The sequence below is a fragment of the Ammodytes marinus genome (genome assembly GCF_949987685.1).
Source record: "Ammodytes marinus genome assembly, chromosome: 7".
NCBI classification, from domain to species: Eukaryota; Metazoa; Chordata; class Actinopteri; order Uranoscopiformes; family Ammodytidae; genus Ammodytes; species Ammodytes marinus.
The window spans coordinates 15,207,884-15,217,898 of NC_137211.1; the positions used below are offsets into that span (position 1 = coordinate 15,207,884).

At 40.0% G+C, this 10,015-nt stretch overlaps 1 protein-coding gene across 2 annotated transcripts; it reads left to right on the plus strand.

Moving 5' to 3' along the window:
* Positions 1–168: 168 nt before the first annotated feature.
* ggt7 (gamma-glutamyltransferase 7) lies at positions 169–9,763 on the plus strand. 2 transcript variants are annotated; one of them, XM_080031833.1, is made up of 17 exons: positions 169–321; positions 1,065–1,165; positions 1,448–1,687; positions 2,388–2,614; positions 2,827–2,978; positions 3,083–3,200; positions 3,296–3,363; positions 3,851–3,924; positions 4,021–4,214; positions 5,130–5,217; positions 6,192–6,319; positions 6,413–6,501; positions 6,699–6,851; positions 6,970–7,084; positions 7,191–7,328; positions 7,453–7,552; positions 7,971–9,763. In XM_080031833.1, the coding sequence occupies exons 3-17, from the start codon at positions 1,462–1,464 to the stop codon at positions 8,141–8,143; spliced, it is 2,043 nt and encodes a 680-aa protein (XP_079887959.1). In that variant the 5' UTR covers positions 169–321; positions 1,065–1,165; positions 1,448–1,461; the 3' UTR covers positions 8,144–9,763. The 2 variants fall into 2 exon arrangements, with proteins under 2 accessions (XP_079887959.1, XP_079887960.1); XM_080031834.1 differs by lacking the exon at positions 1,065–1,165.
* Positions 9,764–10,015: the final 252 nt, after the last annotated feature.

The following is a 10,015-nucleotide window of genomic DNA, read 5'->3' on the forward strand; positions in this document are numbered from 1 at the left end:
TGTAATTTGAGACCATACTTGTGCTTCTGCTGCCTGACAAATGGGTGGAGGAAGGAACGCGAAAAGACTGAAGGCTTAATGGGAGGGACTGAGTGCAATTAGAGAATGTTGCTTGCAGTCTGCAGAATAACCTGTTTATCTGCTTCACACTCATCAGAGAAAATTTGAGTAGTGTGTCCTGCGGGAGTTTGCCCATTGACCGCTGTCATGATATCGGATAGGAAATGGCTTGACACAGTTGTGCTGTAAAGGGAATTTGATGATCAGCTGTGGAGCTGAGATTTACTGGATCTTTATTACCCCGACGCCATCTACTGTGAAGTAAGTCTGACGCTGGAACCTAGTCGACAGTTCTGTCTGTCGGCGACATTTTCCTCCGTGAATTTAAGTTATTTAGGGTATTTTTTTATTTACAGACTAAAATTATTCCAGGTTGCTCTTGGTATAAATGCGTATTATATCATGGTCTTTAAATCCACTTCGCGTATTTCGCTTAGTTGGCCTTGTTCTTCCTCAGTGTGAATCTAACTTCCCTTCCGTGCGGTGTCGTGATTCAGGAGCTCTTGTAGTCTTGGTGACGAACGGAGAGCCGCCTTCGCCTCACCGCACCTGTACTGTTTCAATACATTAAGCACCACCACAGTCGACGTATATTCTTAATTTTTTTTTTTGTGACTACACGTTTTTTCCCCCGACCACGGTAAGCAACAATATCCATGAGCGCGTTCGAAGCCGCACGTTTGTACTAGGTTTGTACACAAACGAAGAGAGATGTGCTAGCCTGTGACAGACAACATCGCGGTAGACACGCAGGGTAGCAAGGGGCTGGCTCTGTGTTTATGTTTTAAACGGGACCAACGCTTTCTGTTGTTCAAATTATATTGTAATACATTTTAATTTACCGCTTTTCTGCGCCATATACAGACGGAGGCAGAGCGTGCCATCTTGTGTCAGTATAATTTGACAAGTAGCCTAGCCTAAAGATTGATAGGCTACCACATAGACAAGGTTACAAGTATTGTTATCTTAGCCAGGCAATGCCTTGACCTGCGTTCTCGTTTCAGGTGGCAGCCCTGTATGACTGAACAATGCATCATCATCGGAGCTACACACCCGAGTCATGGCCTATCAAAAATATTTTTTAAGAAACTGCATTGATCATTTGGTAAGGGGGCTCATATCGTGCAAGAAAACTACAAATCCCTGCAGGAGAATTGTGATTACAATTGGATGATAAAGATCATCCCACCAAGTAGATGTAATTATACAGCACCACAACAGTAGCCTAAGTGGTAGGCCTAAACAATAAAGTCTAAGAAGGATTTTTGTTTATTTATCTGGAGAGTAGAAGGATGTGTGACTGATCCCCAGAGGCTGGAAATATGGATGTACTTCCCTAATTGCCTCACACCCTAAAGGTAAAGATAGGTTAACATTGCAACCGCAGGATCAAGAGGAGTCATGATGAACAGCCCTGCCCCTGAAATTGTGTCAGGATACCCAAGTGGGTGTGTGGTGGATAAAGATGCCAATCCAGAGACAACCTTGGGGAGCGCCTACTCACCAGTGGACTACATGAGCATCACCAGCTTCCCCCGGCTGCCAGAAGACGACATGCTGTCCGCGGAAAACACGCAAAAATCATCTCGCAAAGAGGACGACCACACCCTGAGTGAGCAAGATACAGGTAAATTAAACAAATTTACACACACACACACACACACACACACACACACACACACACACACACACACACACACACACACACACACACACACACACACACACACACACACACACACACACACACACTGTTGAGTGTGTTTAGGATTGTGGATGTTGATTCATGAAACAGCTTGAGTTTGTTGAGGTCAAATCATCCCAACAGGTGATTTCACTATGTATTGGTGCAACTCATTTTCAAAGGTTACATTTGAAGTAGGGCTGCAACTTCTTATTCTTTTTTTTAATTTTAAAATATTTTGCAGATATTGTATTTAATTCATCATTTTTATTCTATGAAATATCAAGGAAAATGTGTCCAATCGCAGTGTCCAAGAACCGAAGCTGATTTGTCCTCAAATGTCTTATTATTGCCCAACCATCAGTTACATAAAAACAACATTCAATTTACTATTATGACATAACATAGCCTACTGAATTCAATCTTATATGAATTTTTATATATGAAAACTGACATGATTAATCGATTACCAAAGTATTTGCTGTCGATCCAGTCCAAACTACATAGGTGCTACGTTGTGGATCGCATGCATGCAAAGGTTTGGTGTGAGAGAAAGGAACACGGCATTATTGATGTATCAACAATAGTGGTTGTTCTTCCTTGTTTAAACTCAGCCTTTTTATGTTTGTGTTGTTTGTCTTAGACCCAGATCATTTCCTGAGGTCTGCTCGCCTCCAGCGTCTTCCCTCCTCAGCTTCGGACCTGGCTAGCACTGACCTAGCATCCCTGCGCGAGACCAACACAGACCCCTTTACGGAAGACTGCGCCTGCCAACGTGATGGACTGACGGTCATCATCACGGCCTGTCTCACTTTCGCTACAGGAGTCACCATAGCTCTCATCATGCAGATCTACTTTGGAGACCTGCAGGTAAGGTGGCTGTTGCATGTGTGCTTTTGCTGCAGTTGTTACTTTGTTAACAACGTTGCAATATTGTTTCTTTATGCTTTTCTCCAATAATTACAGGTGATCATAAGTCATTCGACATGCCCCTCTCAGTGCCCTCCCCCACACACCCACTCAGTTGAAAGGCAGTCTAACCATCTCTACCTTCTTGCTTTGTTTTTCCTCTCTCTCGTAAGGTCTATCACCAAGGAGCAGTGGTGACGGATGTGGCCCAGTGTACATCCCTTGGCTTTGACGTTCTGGGTAAACAGGGGTCCAGTGTTGATGCTGCCATCACTGCTGCCCTCTGTCTAGGAATTGTCCACCCTCACACCTCTGGTATTGGAGGGTGAGTGATAAAAAAAAAAACATCATTCATCTCTACTCTACTACCACTGCAGTTCTTGGACTCTGTTGAATACGAGCTAACTTTGTGTTCTGTTGTACGTTTAGTGGTGGAGTCATGTTGGTTCACGACATCCGTAAGAACGAGACGAGGGTCATCGACTTCAGAGAGACGGCACCGTATGCCATCCACGAGGACATGCTGCAGATGAACCTCGATCTGTCCGTAAGGCATTGTTCCCTTGTGTATTCTGTTCCTGTGAGAGACAAGAGACAAGAATTGTTCTAATGGTGAACCCTTTTTTCGCTGCGACATTTCAGCCTGGCCTGCTGGTGGGAGTACCAGGCATGCTCAGTGGGATGCATCAGGCCCACCAGCTGTATGGCAGGTACTGTAACTATTACATAACACTATTTTTTCGTATTATTTCTGTCTTTCCTAAACGTCTTGTCACTTGGAGTTGTAGTCCTTGTGCTGCTTCGTGTTTTCTTTTTTCTTCTTCGTGATATGATTTGTTTCCTTGTTTTCAAATACAAAACATAATGTATTATGTTCTTCCAAGGCAAGATTAGCAGAAGCTTATGTTTATGTTGGCTGTGATAAAGCCTGCAATCGTCTCAGTGATGCTAGAAGTGTCGAGCTGCAATTACTGTGATGCTATGTAATTATCATGATCCTGAAGCCGCAGCGGGTGGGAGGAACTCACCGACTTGCTTTATCAATGCACAGAGATTGAGTTTCATGCTAAAATATCGGGGATTACCATTTTAGCTCAATAATATAATTGAAAATAAGGAATTAATTGTGTGTGGATATGTCGTTTTAAAAACTTTGAACCTTATCGGTCAATCTTTCTCCACCCTTGGATTCCCCAGAATGCCGTGGAAGGATGTGGTTACCATGGCAGCCGATGTGGCGAGGAATGGATTTAATGTAACTCATGATTTAGGTAAATATAGTGTTATGTTGTCACAAGTTTTATATATTGTAGTCGTATTCGAAGATAAGGAGTGTTTTCATCCATATTTCCTTTCTCTCTCCCTAGCTGAAGCCCTGGCTAAAGTCAAGAGTAAAAACATGCCGGATGCATTTCGGGATTTGTTCCTCCCCAACGGGCAGGCTCCCCTCTCTGGCCTGTTCGCCAGACGTCTGGATTTAGCAGCCATCTTGGATGCTATCGCAGTTAAGGGGATATCAGAGTTCTACAGTGGCAACCTGACGCAGGAAATGGCAGCAGCAGTAAGATACCCCTCTCCCCCCGTCTTCAACTATGATTATATAAGTCATGAATTCTGCATAGCCTCCATGGAGACTCACTTTTACCCATTAAACACTAGGTCCTGTGGAGTTTTGTGGAATACTTACCTCACCATAAGTGAGGGATAATATGAAGTTAACAAATCAGTTGATCTAATCACAGATATTGTTTCATAAAACTAAATTTTAATTATTTCAAGGGTTTAAGGGTTTAATCAGTTATTTCTATGTGGATCTTTTTGTCAGACAATGTGTTTCTGTGTCCAAATTGTTATCAGTACATCATTAATTTTATGAGTATCATACAATTACTATATGTCACTTTCTCATGAATTATGTACCCAGTAGCCATCTTATTAAGTTTGTCTTGCACAATCTAATGCAATCTATTACAACTTTGCTGCCAGTCTGCTTGTTTGATGCCTGAAATGTTTATTTGTGTATTCTGTCATAAAAGGGGTTCATTAGATTACTGGACTGCATTATACTGAGAGGTGTTTCTTATATTCTGTCCCTCTCATAAAACAGAGAGTAAAACATTAGAAAAGCCTCACAACATGTAGTCCAGTACAACACCACCTTTAATTATGCATTCTTTAATATAAACTACATTCTGACAATGTCAACAAAAAGGGACCACTACAGACTTGCAACACTAGAATGAATTGCAGAGCTGCTTTAATGAATTTCAATGGACTATTCAGGTTAAAATATTGCAGTAGCCACTAAATGGATTTGTATGTTTAGAAGGTAAACTAGTAGAATTTAATCGATTTAATCATTTGAGGGTTTGAACGTTTTCGCAAATTCGATTGAGTTAGTGACAACAACAGTGCACAGGACAAAGATTACCGGCAATTTTAAAGTTTAACACGTTGTGTCATTTATTTTTAATAGGTGCATGCAAGAGGCGGGGTGCTCACAGAGGATGACATTGGAAACTACAGCACAGTCTTACAGCAGCCAGCAGAGATCACCTATCAAGGTAAATGCTGGTATTATTTACACGAGAGCTGTGAGAGGAAAAAAACAGCACATTGGCATAAAACTCTGTTGACCTGAATTTGACCTGTAACACTTAATGTAAAGACTTTGCTAGGTTCAGCTCATGGAGCACATTACTGGAATTACATTTAGTGTTTGAACATTTTCCTCCCACTCAAATGAATGGAGGAAATGTTCAGAGTAAGAGTGGGTGAAAGCTGTTAAACTCTTCCTAAAAACTTTTCCACTGTCGACATCCTCTTTCTTACAAAATGTTCATTCTTCATGCATCATTTCGCACTATGAGCCTCAATCTGACAGGAGTACCATCCAACAACCCTATTGACTCCAATGTTAAAATAGACAACTTGATTATTATTGAATGATTATTTCCCACATTTTTGACCCAACAAACACTCTTTTACAGCAATCCTTTCAGGCTAATCTCTCACAATATAACTCCCATCTTACTATTCCAACTCTTTATACTCCTTCAGTTACATTAATTAAGCCAGTAATGCAGTTTATCTCCCAGCTGTAATAGTCAGCAATGGTCAGCATCAGATAAGAGAAGCCAGAAACCTCATTCTCTAGTTTATTGTAGTGTTACTGTGAGTACAGTATATCCTTCAGCTATGAACTAAAATGAAAGAAGACTGTGACCAGGTCAATGTGTGGGCATTGTACACCTGCCTATCTGATTACTGTGTTTACATAAGCATCACCTGCTGTTGACCCAGGTATGCAAATATAATGGACATAGCACTCATCCTGTTTATGCTGTATTTGTTTTTCTTTTTTTTCTTGTATTGCACTACTTTCTCAGGCCGGGCAAGCATATATGGTGCAAACGTTTTACTGTTAGAGTTTGAATGTCATTGTTACAGGTTTACCCTGATTTGTCCTTCTTTATTTTTCCACTGAAATTACATTATTACATTTTTTTAATATTATACTTTGTCGGTGTTCCTGAAGGACACCATGTGATGGCTGCACCTGCCCCACACGCGGGGGTCGCCCTGCTCACTGCTCTCAACATCCTGGAAGGCTACAACATTACCAGCCAGGTGCCAAGGAACGGAACCTATCACAGGATTGCAGAGGTAGAATAATAACTGTTTCTCCACTACACAGTACAAACAGCGCACAGAATACAGTGACTTTTACTGAGGTTGTCATTTGATTTGCTCTCGTAGGCTGTGAAGATAGCTCTTGCACTGGCTAGCGGGCTGGGAGACCCTTTGTATGACACTTCAGTCTCTGAGATCGTCTCCAAGATGCTGAGGTAAAGATCCCCATGTCTTCTTTAAATATATGATTTATATTATATATATATACACAATGTGTATATATATATATATATATATATATATATATATATATATATATATATATATATATATATATATATATATATATATATAATGTATTTATCCTTATGCATTTTGATTGAACCCTGTCCTTTGTGTTCCCATCTCTAAGCAAACCACAGGCTTCCCTACTCCGGCAGATGATCGACGACTCTCAGGCCTTCCCTGTCGGCCATTACTCTCCATCATTTAGCTTGGAGGACGGTGCAGCGACGGCCCAAGTCATGGTCATGGGCCCAGACGACCTCATTGTTTCAGTCATGAGGTACATCATGCTTTAATTGAACTGCTGTTGCACGTTGATTAAGCGAATCGCAGTCACTTGAGTGGAATGATATCACTGGAAACATAAACTAAAACCAGTAATATGTTTTTCCTTATAGCTCTTTGAACAAACCATTTGGCAGCGGTATAGTGACACCCTCTGGTATCCTATTGAATAGCCAGATCCTGGACTTCTCCTGGCCTAATAAAACTAACAGCTCATCACCCAACCCAGTAAATGTTTACTTAATCTCTCACATTGTTTTTTTGGTATTGATTGATTTCTTATTTCTTTTAGCTGCTCTTAGGCCTCATGCTTTCTGTTTCCCTTTTGCTGAAGCATAACAGCCTCAAGCCTGGGAAGAGGCCAATGTCCTTCCTGATGCCCACAGCAGTGAGGCCCGCCTTTGGGTTATGTGGCACATATGTAGCCGTTGGATCTTCCAATGGAGAGAAAGCTCTCAGTGGGATCACACAGGTAATTGCCTTTAAGAGAAAATGACTTGAATTTTGAAACAAAGTAACTCATGTCCTTCATAACAATAAATGTATGTAGGTATTATTATTTTGTAAATCTTATTGTGTTTTGTGACCCTTCTCAGGTGCTGATGAATGTTCTGTCTTCGCGTAAAAATATGAGCGACAGCTTAGCGTATGGAAGACTCCACCCACAGCTGCAGACTAACACACTCCTGGTGGACGGTAAGTTCTTCCTGCTTATCGATCAATTGTGTGTAATGTGCTCCATATATAACAGGGTTCCAATTCACAGTTTTCATTTCCTGCAGTTGGTGGCAAAATCATGATAACATGTTATTGCATGCTGGCTCCAGGAATCTAATATATCCTCCTCTGGTACATAAAGAGCAAAGATGACTCAGGAGGACATGTCTAAATCTAATATTATCATTATTTAAATTCTTTTGATTGTGTGCCTGCATGACTAAAACAAATAATTTACAGTTAGAGTGTTTCTTTTCCCTACCACAGATAAACATTACATTTTAATACCACGTGAAAAATGCACTGTTGTTCAGTTTGACGTTTTTTTAAATTGTCCATTCTTCCCGCTAACCTCTGATCACCGTCCTGTCTCCCACTGTCTCATTCTCTCCCACAGCTGAGTTTCTAGATGAAGACGTTGAGGTTCTGCAGGCCAAAGGTCACAAGGTGGAGAGGAAAGATGTTCTCTCATTGGTGGAGGGCACCCGTAGAACCAATGACCTCATCATTGGCGTGAAGGACCCCCGCAGTGCTGATGCCTCCGCACTCACTATGTCCGACATGCCCTAGTGCTCCCCCAAACCCCTACCCCACCCATCCTAAACTCAAACATAATGAAAAAGGGGTAGGAGGGACATTGGTGTGATTGACGGTTGGTGAGTAATTCATTAAACATAAGGTTATGGAAAAGTGCGGTTGTTTGACTGGGAGAAACCGTCAACAAAAAGCCATGCAGCTTTGTTTGAGATGACCTCAAGAGAATCTGATATGGATCACTTGAAAGGTATTTTTTCTGACACACAGAAAAAAAAAATCTTTCTCACAGCCTCATGTAACACTCAGTCCTAGTGTAGCTATTGTTCAAAATGTATTTCCATCTCTTAATGGCATGAGTAAAAGTCTGCGGCCAATATCATTCAGAAAACTGCAAATAATTGCAAGGCGTGTTCATAAATTCACATCAGATGCATAACAGCTCCACTAAAAAGACAAATACACTTGAAGAGGTTTAGAGTGTATTTACTTAGTGGGTGTAAGAAAAATATAATCAAAATGTACAATGGCTTTCACAACGGTGGGTGGCAACTGTTTTTTGGCCTGTGCGTTACTGAATGTGCTTCATTCTGAATGCAGGAGAAGGAATGATGATGGAAATGATTGATGAACAAAATGATTATTTACAAAGAAAGGGCGGACATGAAAAAAGTATTTATGCCGCTCCAGGAAGCCACCATTAACAACACATGCATGGGCTTTAGTGCACTCGACCCAGCTCTCTGCTTTTTCAATTCCTCCACTTTGTTACACCATTATTCCAAAACACGTAAAATCACGTGGAATGGTGAAGGTGATAATGTTTAAACCTGTGATTAAGCCTTGCTTTGTCAGACCTGAACTAGATTACTGTATAGACTTAACACAGAGGATAAACCATTTACTTTCCTTCTCTTTATATGGTGTGTCACTGTGATTAGATGTTGTATGGTAGAGCTACTGGGGGTTTATCACTTGAGAATAATCCAGGGCTCCTTGAGACTAATGCATTATTTACACAAATATGTCATACAGAAATACGGTAAGACCGTCTTCAAACCAGAGGGCATTATGTTGTTATTATGTTAAATAACACTTATAGTAAAAAAGGTTTATTTAAGAAATACATTTTAGTTGTGGCATGATTGTGTTCTTATTTAAAGCTTGTGGTTTATGTATTTTTTAATTAATTTTTTATTTAGAGCGGGGATACTTGTTTTTAGAATGGGAAATAATTGATTATTTACAGATGGATTGATTTTAATCTGTTTATTTTTATATGAACATGTGTTGGGCTGTATACATTATTTTTTACTGCTGTTAACAAAATGCATTCAATCAGCACATATTTAGAAGAGGCTATGATGTTTATTTTTTGTGTATTTGTATAATTATTTTAGCTAGTATAATTGAAGTAAGAACCAACATTTCATCGTAAATGTGGTTCAATTTAATTCCAGAAATGGCAAATGCTGCTGACTGATCAAACATGTCTATTTATCTTATCTATTCTGTTGTTGGGCACTAGTGCAATATGACTGTTGATGCTTATTTCCTGTACTGTAGAGTACCTTGCCTTAAGCCAACTGAGTTTTGATTTAATGTTAATTTGTATCCGATTTTAATAAAAATCTGCACCAACCCAATAAATAAATGTTTGCACAGATCCTAACACTGAGGAATTTTTGACTTTTGTGTCTCCATACTACTATTGATCAAAAAAAGTGAGCTTGCTCTTTCCACATACATGGCTTGGTGGTTGGATGATGAGCTGATGTATTTTACAAATCTCACTGTAGCCTTTTTATTAATTAGTGTTATTATTATTATTATTATTATTATTATTATTATTATTAATAAATGCTAGTGTCCAATGAATCAATGTAAACAATCATATTTCTGCTGCAT